General features: G+C 48.4%; 1 protein-coding gene across 1 annotated transcript in view; it reads right to left on the reverse strand.

Annotated features, from left to right (window-relative positions):
- HHATL (hedgehog acyltransferase like) overlaps nt 1-15693 on the reverse strand; it is a 31908-nt gene extending 16215 nt beyond the window's left edge. The window contains exons 1-5 of the mRNA XM_077809527.1: nt 15588-15693; nt 14133-14200; nt 13432-13545; nt 11290-11484; nt 9551-9760 (exon numbers count right to left, since the gene is read on the reverse strand). Of these exons, the coding sequence (XP_077665653.1) occupies nt 9551-9760; nt 11290-11484; nt 13432-13545; nt 14133-14200; nt 15588-15693 (693 nt within the window). The remainder of the gene's footprint in view (nt 1-9550; nt 9761-11289; nt 11485-13431; nt 13546-14132; nt 14201-15587) is intronic.
- Nucleotides 15694-16729: the final 1036 nt, after the last annotated feature.

A 16729-nucleotide genomic window follows, 5' to 3' on the forward strand; every position in this document is an offset into this window, starting at 1 on the left:
GAAATGGGAACAGGAAATGGGAGTAAGGAAGTTGGAATCATGTTTGGCTAAGGGCAGGAATGGGAACAGGGACACAGGCGTAAGGCTCTGTGGTGTCAGAGCTGGGAAGGAGGATACTAAGGAAGGAAACTGGAATCATGCTTGCTGGAAGTTCACCCCAATAAACATCGAATTGTTTGCACCTTTGGACTTCGGGTATTGTTGCTCTCTGTTCATGCGAGAAGGACCAGGGAAGTAAGTGGGTGAGGGAATAAGCCCCCTAACAGGAGGTATCTCAGGGCTGGGGTAGGGGGCTGTGGCGGCGGGAGAGGGTTTGGGGTGCAGGCTTCGGGCAGCACTGGCCTCAGGGGGCTCCTGGGAAGTGGCCGGCATGTCTGTCTGGCTCCTAGGCAGAGGTGCGGCCAGGCGGCTCTGTTCCCAGCCAAAGGAAGCTGCGGAGCTGGCGCTTGGGGCGGGGGGCCGTGCACAGAGCACAGAGCCCCCGTGGCCACCCCTATGCTTAGCAGCCAGAGGGAGGTGCCAGCTGCTTCCCAGGAGCCACATGGAGCTGGGCAGGCACTCTGCCTGCCCCACTGTGGGTGGTCAACCAGACGTTTAACAGCTTAAAGGCCTGGGATAGGAGATGGGCAACAGCTTAACCCCAGGCTGCCTCTGAGAACCTGACAGGGAGACAAAGGAAGACTGCAAGCCCTGGAGATTAAGGGCTGATGGACTGAGCTAATTTGAGATGGATAGAGGAGACCAGTTAGCAGAAAGCTGGGACCTCTAGAGACCCCACAACAACAGTTGACACTGAGCCAGGGGTAGAATCCAATTCTCCAGGGTGGTATTCAACTGGATAGAATTTCCTGGGCAGGGTCCGGTGGGCAAACTAGTAAGTGATCATGTAATTAAAGATTGACTCATTACAGATACATACAAAGGTATTTGGTATTTTCTAGCTTTTCAGTACTTGACTTTGCAACCTTAACCTTAGTTTAGGTGTTTTGTATGCAATTTTCTAAGCTGTTGAACAAGCAAACTGACCTGTCCCTGTATGCCTCTCCTCCTATCTTCCTCCCATCCAGGCTCCTATCCATCCCCAGTGCCTCCTGCCCTCTCCCCCTCTGCTCCTAACTGTCCCTCCTCCTCCACTTTTACTCCTAGCCGCTCCCTCCCCCTCTGTACCTGTTCTACTTCCCCTCTCCCACTGAGCTCCTGCCCACTTCCCTCTCTGCACCTATCTAACCCCCCATCCCCTGGTTCCGTCCCTCTCTCCATTGGTGTCCACCCACTGCTTCCCATCCAAGCAGCTGCTCCCCTCTTCTGCTCCTATCCAATCCCCCCAACCCTGGCTCCTGCCCCTTTTCCCTTCTATCCATCTCCCCACCGTGGTTCCTGCTACGGTTGCCAGGCATCCGGTTTTCAGCCGGAACGCCCGGTCAAAAAGGCACTGTACAGACACGTAGTAAAGCACAATCCTACCACTGCTGCAGGTGTAGCAGTGATAACACCCATGGGAAATTAAAATTCCCAGGTCTACACCCATCCTTACCCTGCCAGCTCTTTGGGGGAAGGGACCGAGTCTTTCTTTGATTTTTCTGATGCACCCATCCTATCTGTGGGTATTATGCAATCGTTATTATATTATTATTTGTTAGTACCAACGATATTTCAGCATCCTGCATCCCATAGATGGCGCCATTGTGCAGCCAACCGTTTCTGAAAGGGGAAATGGCGGCTGGGGTGGGAGGAGACGTCTTGTGTTTTCGGCAGCATCAAAACGTGTCGTCTGGGAGATTTTGGAGGGCTTGGTATTGCCTGGAGGGGAAGTGTTGAGCAGTAGGCCATAAGGGAGAGGAAAGTTCAGCTCTGACAAGCTGCGATGAGGTCAGGCCTTGGCAGCTTTTAGCGCATCAGGGCCTACAGCAGAGTTTGCCAGGGCTGTGGAAAAGCAGGCTTTGTGTCTGTGGGCAAGCTAGGCCCTGAATATTGCCCCATGCAGTCTCATTCATCTGAATGGAGCTGGGGAGGTGTGGCATCTAAATGGACAACTCAGTGCAACAATGCACATCAAAGCCCGGCCCAAGTTTGGATAATGGGGGGGGGTGGTTGGGCAGATGGGAGGATTTTAGAGATGCAAGTTTCTGATGTATTAATGGGTCAAGTCCTGAGGCCCATACTCAGTTTTTATTCAGGGAAAAATCCATTGCAGTTAATGCACTTTATAAACATTAGTCAATTCAGCCTTAGAGCATCCCTGAAAGTTCCTAGATTTAAAGGCTTGAAGGGACCGTTAGACTATCTAGGCTGAGAGCTTGTCTACGCTTACAATGCTTTAGCAGCACAGCTGCACCACTGTAATGCTTCAGTGTAGACAGGACAGAGTTTGCCCACAGGAGGGATTCTCCCATCGGAGCAGGCAATCCACCTCCCTGAGAGGCGGTAGCTAGGTTGACGGAAGAATTCGTCCATTGACCTAGCTTTGTCTACACAGGGACTTAGGTTGGCTTAACTACACCCCTCAGGGGTGTGGATTTTTCACACCCCAAGCGATGTAGTTATGCTGACCTAATTTTCCAGTGTAGACCAGGCCTGAGTTAATTGGTATGACCAGTACACCCAATTTACAGGTTGATAAACTGAGAACCAGAGAGGCTAAGTGACTCCTCAGAAGTCATAGAGCCAGTTAGCGGCAGAGTCAGGAGCAGGGCTGGTTCTAAGGGTGGGCAAGCAGGGCAGTTGGCCTGGGTGCCAGCTTCTGGGGGGAGGGAGGGCGGTGAACAGCTATACCACTTGTCTTTTTTTGCTCCCCTCTAACTGGCCAGCTGCATTTTGTTTTTGTTTTTCTCTGCCACTGCAAGGGGTGGGAGAGTAGGGGTGCCAAAAAAGTTTTCACCTTGGCCGGCCAAACAGCTGGGGCCGCTCCTGGCCAGAAGTGAGCCCCGGAGTCCTGACACTGTGTTCCTGGCTCCAAACATGAGCTCGCATTGCCTCCCCAAAATAGCCCTCAACGACCTGCTATCATTAACGCTATAATAAAGTGTGTAACTTGCCACGGCAAGTTCAAAATGTAATAAGGACCTTCAGGGCCAGATTTTCAGCCAGCCTCCTAAGGATAAGGGCAGAAGAATCTGTCGCATGTCCATTTAGCACGGAGGTCTTGCAGGTGCAGCTGGAGAGTCTGTGGAAGATATTCAGAGGGGGTAGCCGTGTTAGTCTGTTTCAGCAAAAACAACGAGGAGTCTTGTGGCACCTATGCTCTAATAAATTTGTTAGACTTTAAGGCGCCACAAGACTCCTCGTTGTTTTTGTGGAAGATATGCTGACCTAGCTTGTTAGGCATGTATATAGGTTATTTATTTATATATATATATAGGTATATAGGTTATATAGGATCTAACTAGCTATGCCTTCTGCAGTCATGTGCTACTGCAGCTGTGTTTATCTCCTGCTGTATGTTTGGTTTGCTTGTGAATTTCCCTTTATTTTCTCTAATAATCCCTCCTTTTTTTTGTTTTTAAAGGCAATACCATTGGCGAGGGGCCTTTGGGAGAAGCAACATTAACTCAGAGGAGGCTGCTCTGAAAAGAGGTAGATCTGAGCACTTGATCCAGGGTGAAGGACCACTTCCTCCTTAAATAAAAGGCAGCTGCTGGGCTCAGTGCAGGAAGCACTGGGTGAAATTCTATGCCTTTTGCTATGCAGGAGGTTGGACTAGATGATCTGGATGGTTCCTTTGGGTTTTTTGAGTCTGTGAACCAGTCTGCAGGGGATGAAACAAAACGGCACTGATATAGGCCAGCGTGGGTGTGGGGTAAATCTAAAAATGTAGGGGTCATGAGATTTGGTGGCACTGAATAATTAAAAGGCTTAATTACAGCCTCACATGGAATGTCGGGCCAATTTCTGCTCTCCGTGACACCACTGCACAGATGGAGTAATTCCACTGGTATCCGTCAGCCAATTCTGGATTTACCCCAGTGAAAACGAGCGCAGGATGTGGTCATAGAATCATAGAATATAAGGTTTGGAAGGGACCTCAGGAGGTCATCTAGTCCAACCCCCTACTCAAAGCAGGACTAATCCCCAACTAAATTATCCCAGCCATGGCTTTGTCAAGCCTGACCTTAAAAACTTCTAAGGAAGGAGATTCCACTACCTCCCTAGGTAACGCATTCCAGTGTTTCACCACCCTCCTAGTGAAAAAGTTTTTCCTAATATCCAACGTAAACCTCCCCTACTGCAACTTGAGACCATTACTCCTTGTTCTGTCATCTGCTACCACTGAGAACAGTCTAGATCCATCCTCTTTGGAACCCCCTTTTAGGTAGTTGAAAGCAGCTATCAAATCCCCCCTCATTCTTCTCTTCCGCAGACTAAACAATCCCAGTTCCCTCAGCCTCTCCTCATAAGTCATGTGTTCCAGCCCCCTAATCATTTTTGTTGCTCTCCGCTGGATGTTTTCCAGTTTTTCCACATCCTTCTTGTAGTGTGGGGCCCAAAACTGGACACAGTACTCCAGATGAGGCCTCACCAATGTGGAATAGAGGGGAACGATCACGTCCCTTGATCTGCTGGCAATGCCCCTACTTATACATCCCAAAATGTCATTGGCCTTCTTGGCAACAAGGGCACACTGTTGACTCATATCCAGCTTCTCGTCCACTGTAACCCCTAGGTCACTTTCTGCAGAACTGCTGCCTAGCCATTCGGTCCCTAGTCTGTAGCGGTGCATGGGATTCTTCCATCCTAAGTGCAGGACTCTGCACTTGTCCTTGTTGAACCTCATCAGATTTTTTTTGGCCCAGTCCTCTAATTTGTCTAGGGCCCTCTGTATCCTATCCCTACCCTCCAGCGTATCTACCTCTCCACCCAGTTTAGTGTCATCTGCAAACTTGCTGAGAGTGCAATCCACACCATCCTCCAGATCATTTATGAAGATATTGAACAAAACCGGCCCAAGGACCGATCCTTGGGGCACTCCACTTGATACTGGCTGCCAACTAGACATGGAGCCATTGATCACTACCCGTTGAACCTGACAATCTAGCCAGCTTTCTATCCACCTTATAGTCCATTCATCCAGCCCATACTTCTTTAACTTGCTGGCAAGAATACTGTGGGAGACTGTGTCAAAAGCTTTGCTAAAGTCAAGGAATAACATGTCCACTGCTTTCCCCTCATCCACAGAGCCAGTCATCTCGTCATAGAAGGAAATTAGATTAGTCAGGCATGACTTGCCCTTGGTGAATCCATGCTGACTGTTCCTATTCATTTCCTCTCCTCTAAGTGTTTCAGAATTGATTCCTTGAGGACTTGCTCCATGATTTTTCCAGGAACTGAGGTGAGGCTGACTGGCCTGTAGTTCCCAGGATCCTCCTTCTTCCCTTTTTTAAAGATGGGCACTACATTAGCCTTTTTCCAGTCACCCGGGACTTCCCCCGATCGCCATGAGTTTTCAAAGATAATGGCCAATGGCTCTGCAATCACATCTGCCGACTCCTTTAGCACTCTCAGATGCAGCGCATCTGGCCCCATGGACTTGTGCTCGGTCAGCTTTTCTAAATAGTCCCGAACCACTTCTTTCTCCACAGAGGGCTGGTCACCTCCTCCCCATGCTGTGCTGCCCAGTGCAGGAGTCTGGGAGCTGACCTTGTTCGTGAAGACAGAGGCAAAAAAAGCACTGAGTACATTAGCTTTTTCCACATCCCCTCTCACTAGGTTGCCTCCCTCATTCAGTAAGGGGCCCACACTTTCCTTGACTTTCTTCTTGTTGCTAACATACCTGAAGAAACCCTTCTTGTTACTCTTAACATCTCTTGCTAGCTGTAACTCCAGGTGTGATTTGGCCTTCCTGATTTCACTCCTGCATGCCTGAGCAATATTTTTATACTCTTCCCTGGTCATTTGTCCAATCTTCCACTTCTTGTAAGCTTCTTTTTTGTTTTTAAGATCAGCAAGGATTTCACTGTTAAGCCAAGCTGGTCACCTGCCATATTTACTATTCTTTCTACACATCGGGATGGTTTGTCCCTGTAACCTCAATAAGGATTCTTTAAAATACAGCCGGCTCTCCTGGACTCCTTTCCCCCTCATGTTATTCTCCCAGGGGATCCTGCCCATCAGTTCCCTGAGGGAGTCAAAGTCTGCTTTTCTGAAGTCCAGGGTCCGTATTCTGCTGCTCTCCTTTCTTCCCTGTGTCCCCTGTGTTGACGTCACATCATATCACATTTTCAATCTTGCACAGGAGAACTTATGTGGCAGCAGCTGTGCAGGTCGCAAATGGTGTTTGACTGGGAGTTCCCCAGGGATAGTAATTAGTGGATGTGTGAGGTTGGCCTTGGATCTGGCAGTCGGTGTCATATCTGCTTTGCGTGGAAGTGAGAAAGAACGGACCGTAGATGTCAGGTGGGTTGAGCATACGCTTTGGGAGGAACACTAGAATTAACTTGGAGAAGTTATTTACTGCACTGTGTGTCACTTATTGGAGACAGATAAGGCTCAGCCCTGTAAGATGCAAACTGAGCATCCTCAGTTCCTATTGACTTCATTAGCAGATGAGGGTGCAACGAAACCTCTCATCAACAGGGTTTGAACCCAGAACCTTATGCATCAAAACACAGATCTCTACCTTTGGAGACAAAATGTAGCTCTGTTAGCTGGCAGCAACATCAGGCTGTTCTCCTCAATGGTGGGTCACCCCCTAGAGTGAGCTACAACACCTAATTATGTTACCAAGGCACTCAGCACTTCACAGGAAGTGGTGCAGACTGAGAAAACAGCTAGGTGGCTGAGATTTGGCCACTTACGTGATGAAGCATAAGGCTGTCTGTAAACAACGTGGCCTGAACACACAAGTCCAGTGACAATGTCGTCACTATGCAGTGCCATGTTGAATCGGCAAGATCGGCATTCTGGTTTAGTCTTCAAAACTAAAGAGACACTGTCAAGATGCAAAAGACATTTTTGCCTGCATCTCTAATACAGTACAGGGTGATAAAAGGGAAGAGTTTGTTTAGCCATTTATTCTGTTTTATGGTATGAACGTCACTCCACTTAGGCAATGAGGATACACTAGTTGGTTTCACTTTCTAGGTTTCAGAGTAACAGCCGTGTTAGTCTGTATTCGCAAAAAGAAAAGGAGGACTTGTGGCACCTTAGAGACTAACCAATTTATTTGAGCATAAGCTTTCGTGAGCTACAGCTCACTTCATCGGATGCATACTGTGGAAACTGCAGAAGACATTATATACACAGAGACCATGAAACAATACCTCCTCCCACCCCACTCTCCTGCTGGTAATGGCCCAACTTGATTATCATACACATTGTAAGGAGAGTGATCACTTTAGATAAGCTATTACCAGCAGGAGAGTGGGGTGGGAGGAGGTATTGTTTCATGGTCTCTGTGTATATAATGTCTTCTGCAGTTTCCACAGTATGCATCCGATGAAGTGAGCTGTAGCTCACGAAAGCTTATGCTCAAATAAATTGGTTAGTCTCTAAGGTGCCACAAGTACTCCTTTTCTTTTTACTTTCTAGCTCTTCTGCCTCAGCATTAATGCGGCCACGTTTGAGTTTCCATCCCTGCAGGGAAGCATTTACCAGCCCCATGTTTTCACTGAAATTTTTTTGAATTAATTAAAAGATTTCTATTTCCGTTAGGTTTTATCGAATGTTTTTGGGTTCAGACCCTGAATTTTAGACCTCCAGTCGACAGTCTTCCTTTAAAAGAAAATTAAAGGGGGGCTGATTAATAGTACATGATCTGCCAGCATTCTTAGCTGTGTTGGGGAGTGGATTTTTTTCCCAGCCTTTTTGGGGGGAGAAATGGGGGGGGGGAAAAAAGAACTGGCTGTGATGTGGGGGGTGACAGTGAGCACAGTGCTGCTATGTGGCTTTGCATTTAAATATCTCACACTGCACAGATGTCAGCTGGGTTCCTGCACTGGGAGTGCATCTCTTTCAGGTTTCAAGGCCCCCCTCAAAAAAGGAAAAAGCATATGCTTGTTCCAAGGCTTAACGTTTCCATCTTATTTGGTGTCCTACTGAGTTGTGGGTTCTGTTTCTCCTTTTTGAACAGACAGTTGGGTATCAGCCAATGACTAGGATGACTGGATGATTGCACACATTTGGAAGTTCTCCTTGCAAACGTAAGTTCTTTGTTGCACCAACATGTAATATACATAAGTGTGTTAGTGTATATATAGATACACACATATGTACGTATATACAGACACAGGAGTAGGATAGGAGGAGCAGGAGGAGCTTGTATATTTAGTTGCCAAGCCACTTCCCATTATAAAAATTCTTTTGTCCGTTTGAAATGTATTTATATGTAGATAAATGGCTTGATTTTTCTGCGCCTTAGAATATCTACATCTCCCATTAACTTCAGTGAGGCTATGGGCACTCAGCACCTCTGAAAATCAAGCCTATATAAAATGTAGCTCTGTGTAGCTCAAAAGCTTGTCTCTCTCACCAACAGAAGTTGGTCCAATAAAAATTCCCTCACCTTCCTTGCCTCTCTAGACTGAAATTCTGTCTCGTACGAAGGCTTATAGCGTCTGTCGGTTGCAGCAGCTAGAGGGCGACGTGATCATGTGTCTTAGACTGCCTACGCAGGTCTGACGTTCCATCCAGTAGAGGGCAGTGTTGCATGCACACATTGTGGGAGGATGGACAGACACAAGGATGTGACACACAGAGGGATAGAAAGATATAATGTGTCTAGTCCACATTGGGGCCCACGTGGCAGCTGCAGAATGTGTGACCATGTGCACATGGGGATAACTGCATGTAGAAATGGGAATTTGTAGGGGCAGCTAACTATCTGCACACCTCTGAGTACTTTGCAGGTGCAACTTCTGTCTGTCATCTAGGTTGTCATCTGGCCCCCATAGTACCTCAGCTCCTCACAAACAATGAATTTATTCTTGCAACACCCCTAGGAAGTAAAGAAGAATTATCATCCCCATTTTGAAGATGGGAAACTGAGAGACAGAGAAATTAAGTCCAAAGTTGCACAGTGAGTCTGTGGCGAAGCCAGGAATTGAACCAAGATCCTCGTCCAATGACTTCACCACAAGAACACACTTCTTCATATATTTTTGGTAGAAACAGCTCAGCTGAAAACTTGACCCAGTGGTGCTGAGTTTTAGAAACAGCTTCTTGTTTTGCATCTGGAATTTTGTTCCATTATCTAATAGCAGGTGCAACTGACGTCAACCTCATGTCTAGCCACTGCTTAATTTGTGCCAGGGCTGAGCCCTGGCACCTCTAGGCTTGGCAATTCATAGGCTTGGCACCTCTGGGCTTGCTGCATCAGAATGTAAAAAAATTGCTTGAGCCCTGGCACCTTTTTCGTCCTGCTTTGAGCAGGGGGTTGGACTATATGACCTCCTGAGGTCTCTTCCAACCCTGATCTTCCATGGTTCTGTGATAACTTAAGCACTGTGTCAAGCTACCTGACTTGTGCCCTACAGGTTTGAAGTGGGAGGCTGGGCTGAGGGTCCCTTTTAAAATCTGCCCTGTAAGGTGTAAGGAGGAAAACCCACAAAGCTAGTACCTGAGAGTGGAATCGATCAAAGGTCATGATGGGTCCGAAGAAAAAAAACGGGAGGTAGAAATTGTATTTCAGCAGGTCAATGATGGAGTAAATCCCTTCCTTCCTCTCGGAGTTCTCCAGCGCAAAGCTCATGCAGCGCATGATGGTAAAGCCGCTTCCTCCATAAAACAGAACATCTTGAAGATCAAAAGTTCTTGTTACAAATCCATTCTAAACCAAAAAGAATAGTTACTAAGTCATTCGGCTGAAAAGGTTGTCTTCTGTGCAACTGGCCGCAGTGGGCATCTCCTACTACCTAGTCTTGCTTCAGATATGTTTTTCTATGAATGGTGCCTTATTTTCTGAGAGCCTAGCTGCATAGATTTTTAAGACCAGAAAAGCACCATTATGATTATCTAGTCTAACCTCCTGCGTAACATGAGCCCTTGAACCTCACACACTAATTTCTGCCTCAAGCCCATAATTTCCATTGGAGCTATAGCGTATCTTTTGAAGAGACACCCAGTCTTGATGGAAAGACTTGAAGGGATGGAGAACCCATCACCTCCCTAGGTAAGTCGTTCCAGTGGTCAGTTACCTTCACTATTGAAAAAACTGCCCCGTATTTCTAGCTTGAATGGTCTGGCTCTTACAACCAGAAGGATCGCGAAAACTTTACGCTGAAATTCACCATTATGCAGGAGTCTAGCACAAGGCCAATGGTGAACATAAGAACTCAATATAGCACTGAAGCGGTGTGTAGCTTTTGTGCTGACCTTTGGGACAGGTGTGAATGTCACTCTTATAAAATATCACACATAGGGATGACTTCACCAGCGCTGACCTACAGCCACCTCTGGGGTGAAATGTGACCAGTCTATACAGATGGCCTGAATGGAAAATTGCAGCTGCAAAATTGCAAAGGGGCATTTAGATTGATAAAGTAATTACCAGCAGTGGGACTGGAAACTCAGACTATCACCTTTATGACTGCAAAATGTGCTACGGGAAATGGCTTGGCGTGCAGAAGCACTGAGAACCCAGAGCTCCTATTTTCTCTAACGGGAATTGCAGGTGCTCAGCACCTCTGAAAATCAAGCCCTGATGGACCATGGGTAGGCAGGACTTTGGTTTTAAGCCTTATAATACCCCTGTAAGGCAGAGAAGTATTACTGGTCCTGAGTCAGCAAGCTCGTTAAGGAATACGCCTACCAGTAATTTAGTAATAATATCCAGCTCCTCCATAGAGCATTTCAGCCATAGATCCTGAAGCACTTTACTAATGCGTTCAATACCATTTTAAAAGATGGAGAAACTGAGGCACAGGGAGGGGAAATGATGCACTCAGAGTCACCCAGCTAACTCGATGCAGAGCCTGAGTCCCCGTCCGGAACCCTATGCACCAAGCCTGCGCTGGGGCTGTCACTGCTTCAGTGGGACTGCTCAGGTGCTTAAGTACATTGCTAAATTGAAACAATTACAATCTCTGGGGATGCTGAGGCACAGACAGGCTAAGTGACTTGCCTGAGGCCCCTAGTACATCAGTGGCAGGGCCAGGAATAGAATCCAGGCGTCCTGATTCCTGCTCTAACCACTAGAGGCTAGCGTGCTCCATACCTGTGGCTCTTCCTCAAATGTTTTAGTCTGACCCAAGCTATCAAATCACAGGCCCAAATACGCTGGTGTTTGGCCAGGGCACGACCCCGGCACTGGGAACAAAACAGAGCTGCGCGCTGGAAAGAAACCGGCTATGCGCGTACCTGCCATGTGCTGAAAGGCTCCAGCCTGAAAGAGGCCAGGCTGCAAAGCCCGGCCACAAAGCATAGCCACCTCTTCTTAGCCAGCGCGACAGTGTAGAGCACCACACAGTGAGAGAGGACAATCATCAGGTAGGCGCGTCCCATGGCGCCCAGCACGGCCAACATCCCGTAGAGCATGTACACCACAGATCTGTGCTGTGAGAAAAGAGAACGTGCTTCAGGCCTCTCCTCGGGGAGTCTAACACCCAGCACCCACGGTCAACAGAACCCTGCCGCCCACTGCACCGCGGGGGTGCCAGACGGATACCAGGGGGGAGCAGGAACAGTTTTATCTTCACTAGAGCAGATCAGTGTATGTGTTGTTGTTTTTTTCCTACATTCAGCCAAGACGGGGGAGTTTTCTGCCCCTCTCCTTGTTCGCATTAGTCCTCTTAGAACCACGTCACCCTGGGAGCTCGTGTTCAGCTGATTATCCAGCAGGACCCCCATGTTCTTTTCAGTTTTGCACCATCTGGGGCTTTTTCCTGGCATGTGACATCATTCCTAGATAGGGGCTATCTTCGCCGCACTGACAACAGTGACACTCACGCTGACTTCAGTGGGGCCAGGATTTCAACCCATAAGTTTCTCTTTCAGGTACTTATCTGCCTCCTCTCACCCCGGCACCTCACAATCTTTAATGTCTTTATCCCCACAGGTTTCAGGGTAGCAGCCGTGTTAGTCTGTATCCGCAAAAAGAAAAGGAGGACTTGTGGCACCTTAGAGACTAACCAATTTATTTGAGCGTGAGCTTTCGTGAGCTACAGCTCACTTCATCGGATGCTGTAGCTCACGAGGATGCTGTAGCTCACAAAAGCTTATGCTCAAATAAATTGGTTAGTCTCTAGGGTGCCACAAATCCTCCTTTTCTTTTATCCCCACAGTACCCCAGTGAGGTAGGGAAGTGCTGTTATCCCCACTTCCCAGGTGGGGAACGGAGCCACAGAGACACGAAAGCCCAGATTGTAAAGGTATTTAGACACCTAACCTGTGTTGCAATCAATGGGAGCTAGGCACCAAAACACCTTTAAAAATTTGGCCCTAACTGACTTGCCCAAGGTCTCCTGAGTCGCAGGCTAGTACGCTAACCCCTGGACCGTCCCTGCTCTCTGAGCTGCAATAACTGAGCCAGGGGATCTCAGATTTGTGGATTTTTTGTGACACTTTTTTGAAAAGGAAAACAATTTTAATGAAACATTTCCTCACTCCACCCCACAAGCAGCTGTAGTAAGTAATGAGCAATGATCCTGCTTTTATGCATCTGCCCTGATTAAATGAATGACGGACAAAGAGGTAGAAAACCATCCCCAAAAAGTATGATTGGAAAAAAGCAACTTTGTCTGCAAGGTCGAGAACCAAAAAGTCCTTCAGCATCTCTCTCAGTCACAGCCACTCATGGCCTGATCACCCACAGCAATTGTTAGTTGGTTTTATTATGGTAGTGCCTAAGTGACAGACAGTCCCTGCCCTGAAAGGCTTTTAATGGGACACACTTGGAAGGCCATTTATTGGGTGAGCCCCCTCTCCCATCAAATTCTCAGTATACACCGATGGTTTTTATGATATTGTCCAAAGGTCCAAGTATTTAGCTTCCACCAGACCCTTGTGACTGTGGATTCCCTTTGGCCCAGCTGTATTCTTTTGTCTTAGGCCTGGTCTAAACTAGAAAATTAGGTTGGTGTAACTACATCACTGATGGGGTGTGAAAAATCCACACCCCTGAGCGGCGTCATTTAAGCCGACCTAATTCCCTGTGCAGACAGTGCTAGGTTGACAGAAGAATTCTTCCGTCGACTTAGCTACTTTCTCTCCAGAGAACCCCTCCCGTCAGCGTAGGCAGTGTCTACACGGAAGAGCTAATGCATCGCAGCTGTCGCGTTTCGAGGGTAGACAAGCCCTGAGCCCCACAAGGGCGGGTCAGATCATGAGGCATTTGCAGCCCCCCTAGGTCCAAGGAATATGCCCTGTGAACAGTGTTGATTGGAATCTTAAATGACGCCATCACCAGCTGAGCAAGGAAAGGGATCTGCGTTTGCCCCGCGGGGATACCATGCGCGCCCCTGGTGCTTTTAAATCCGTGTCTGGGCAGTGGCCCTTGCTCACCTGAGGAGCCACCATGGAGCAGATCTTGGCAAACAGGATGTGCCCCGAAAGGGCAAAGATGATGATGTTCCTGAACGAGGTGAACCACATCGCCCATTCAAAGTCAGCTGCGTCCTGCCGGAACAGAGCCACGTCAGCACGGACAAGCCACGGAAGGGCTACTGCAGTCGCTCCCAGGCCCCCTAATCTCTGACTTCCCGCTTAGTAACCCTCCTCCCCGCAAGACTTCAGCTCCCACAAATGTCCTTCTCTGTCAGAGAGCACGGATACGGCGCCTGCTCCTTCTCGGTGCTGGAGGCCCTCCGCTTCCATTGACTTCAACAGGAGTCGAGGGCGCTTGGCACCTCAGGGGATCATGCCCACAGTTCAAGTTATTTTCATGACCTTTCTACCACCTGTGGATTTCAAAGCAGGTTAGCTTAGCTCTATCAACCCTGTAGGGCTCTGCTGGGATCACTTGTGTCTATAGGTGCACGTCAACGCCATGCACGCTTGCTGTGTTGCGTAACTAATACATTCCTCAGTGAGTGAACATTTAATGGACGACACGGTCGTTTCGACATGCAGCAGAAAGGTTCACGTGGACTGTGCAAAGAGACCCGAGCGGCGGAAAAGTCAGGGCTCTTTTCTGTAGCTGGCAGCCTTGGTGGTGGTACTTTAAGCAACCAATGCCTTAGCGTGCCCACTGTTGGGTTGCTTACCATTTTCCTGCCGAAGTAATGCCAGCCCGGCTTTATGCCCTGCCGAAAGGCTTTTCTGTTCATATTATCTGCAAAAGAACAGGTGTTACCCGGGGAGAAACCACTCCAGGGCGTTGCTGAATCAGGGCCTGAATCTTCCCCGTGATTGGTCAGCACAGGGGACGAGCATCGGGGTAAGCAGAGGAGGGGTTTTCCCTGGCTTACTTGCCTCCTTCTGGTAGATGGGAGGAGAAAGAGCAACAGAGAGGAGATAAGGCCCTTGAGGTTTTCAAAAGTGACTGGGGGGTGGGGATTTACCGCATGGCTTCTGTGGAAATGAACGGGAGTGGTGTAGCTACAGCTCTTCTTCCCCTCTGAAAAATCCCACTCAACCCAAGGAGCCATCTCCTCCATCACTCCAGCTCTTCCGAGTCACCCCCTGTGCACTTAGGGCGGGGTACTTCTGGGGGCTCCCAGACAGGTTCTCTGTTACCCCTACAGCCAGCCCATAAGGGTCCAATCCTGGGACGTGCTGAGCACCTCAGACTCCCTTGGGATTTGGGCGTGGAGCCACTCTTCAGAAACCTGCAGGCCTGATCCAAAGCCCACTGAAGTCAATAGGAAGAGCTTCATTGATTTCAATGGGCTTAGGGGGCAGGTTCTCCGTCGGTTGATTGGATTGCTCTTTGGTCCATTGGCGCAGTATTAGTCTCAGTCATAGCTATGCCCAGTTAACTGTGTGGATTTAGGGTTTAGCTGAAGGGGGCTGGAACGACCACCCTCAGCCTGAAGCCCCCTGTTTATGCTCCAAACAGATACATCATAGGCAGCAGCAGTCCAAGCGGCACCTGCATCACCCCACCAATGTGCTTCAGACTCAATCCAGACGGATCATCCCTAAGAGGTTTGTTTGCACTGCTAAAGGTACCAGAGGAAAGGAGCAAAGACCAAAGAGCCTCCAACCAGGGATTTCTCCAACATCCTGCCCCTGCCCTGTTTGAGGAACCATCATGAGATGATACACTGTAGATAGGAAGAATTGGGAGCTTTCATAGGGGGAGGGGGATCTAGCCGTCAGCGGTGCCGTTGTCTGGTGTTACATAAAAAGATGGGTTGCATTACTGATTATCAGAGCCCTTGAAGATAATGTATCAGCCTGTCTAGGACATTGACACAGGGGCTTTGCCACTGCTTTGCGCCTGACGTTGCCATTCACACCTGTGCCCAGTGAGTGTGGAACAGTTCCACTCGGATTGGGCAGCATTTCACACCTACTTTGCTCAGGTGTACGTGACTCCCAAGGTCATTCTCAGCAGAGAATCAAGTCCAAGAGCTTTATACTTATAATCATAAGAAAACATATTCCAAACGGGTGGAAATTGGCTTCTTCTGAATTCTGGGTTGTAAGAATACCGGGTTGGAATACACCTACCACTTGCATACCCACACCTGGCGAGCTTTGATTAGGGAAATTACCTCTAGATGCGTCAAAGATCCCATTCCCACTGTACACCACAGCACATGTCAAGATCAGAGCGTAGAACCCCAGCTCGTAACTCGGTAACACTGCTTTAATACCCATGTTGGTGGGTTACCACCCCAACAGCCAAGGGTCTCCAGATCTGGCAGAGAAAAAAAGGAAAGGAAAAGTTTGGTGTCTAGAGCTACTCACACCCACACGGTGTGTGGGATCTCATTACATGTGAATGACTTGAAATTGGAGGATTGGATCCATTTTGTCGTCTTTTGTCTGCAGTGTTCTACCAGGTGACGGGCTCCTTTACCTTCCACCCCTGGGCTGGCTTATCCTTCTACTATCCTTCCTGAACAAGAAGGGGAATTTCCTCAGCCCTGTGATTCCAGCCTGCCTTCATTTTTCGAACATAGGAGCTGCTAGACTCAACACAAGAATGGTCCATCTAATTCCACTCCGTCTCCAGCAGACCACGTGACCAGAGAAATCAGAGGGGCTATTTGGTCATGTGTTTGCTCTTTCTGACAGAGCAGCGTTGCTCTTTACAGCGCTCGGGCCAGTCTGGTTTTAAATATCCCAGGGGATGGGAGTCACCTCATTGTCCAATATGATATCACGTCTCTATTGCTCCTCACCACTGCAAGATCCCCTTCCAGTCAATCACTGCCGATGCTGCCCCTTCGCCTTCTGCTGGGAGCTCGGACGGTCAGTGGCACATTGTATTCGGCACCTTAGTGTTGCAGAGCACTTGGCTATTATCCCTTTTTCCCAAAATGGGGCTAATCGGCTTAGGCCAGCTTCCTCATCTGGGGATGGCCAGGCAGTGAGCCACTGCGCTTTTGGTGCAGTTTCTGATCTGCCTTTATTGGACCAAAGAGAGGTTCCAGCTTTTAAAAATTCAGTAAAATTAAAAAAAAAAAATAACCCGCCAAAGGCAAAAACTTCACAAGTCAGATATTAAATCAGGGGACGCCAGAGTTGTTTTTTATCGCTGCTCACGCATGCAGTCCCCTTCCTGATCCCCTTTAAAGTTCACTCTGCTAATGTTACTGAGTACACAGGATTAACTGCTCCCCTGCCGATCTGTATTTTCCGCATCTCCCTGCAAGATAGCCCAGAGTGGTTTCCATCTAAGCACATCTCC

The sequence above is a fragment of the Eretmochelys imbricata genome, chromosome 2 (assembly GCF_965152235.1).
Source record: "Eretmochelys imbricata isolate rEreImb1 chromosome 2, rEreImb1.hap1, whole genome shotgun sequence".
In the NCBI taxonomy this organism is placed as follows: Eukaryota; Metazoa; Chordata; order Testudines; family Cheloniidae; genus Eretmochelys; species Eretmochelys imbricata.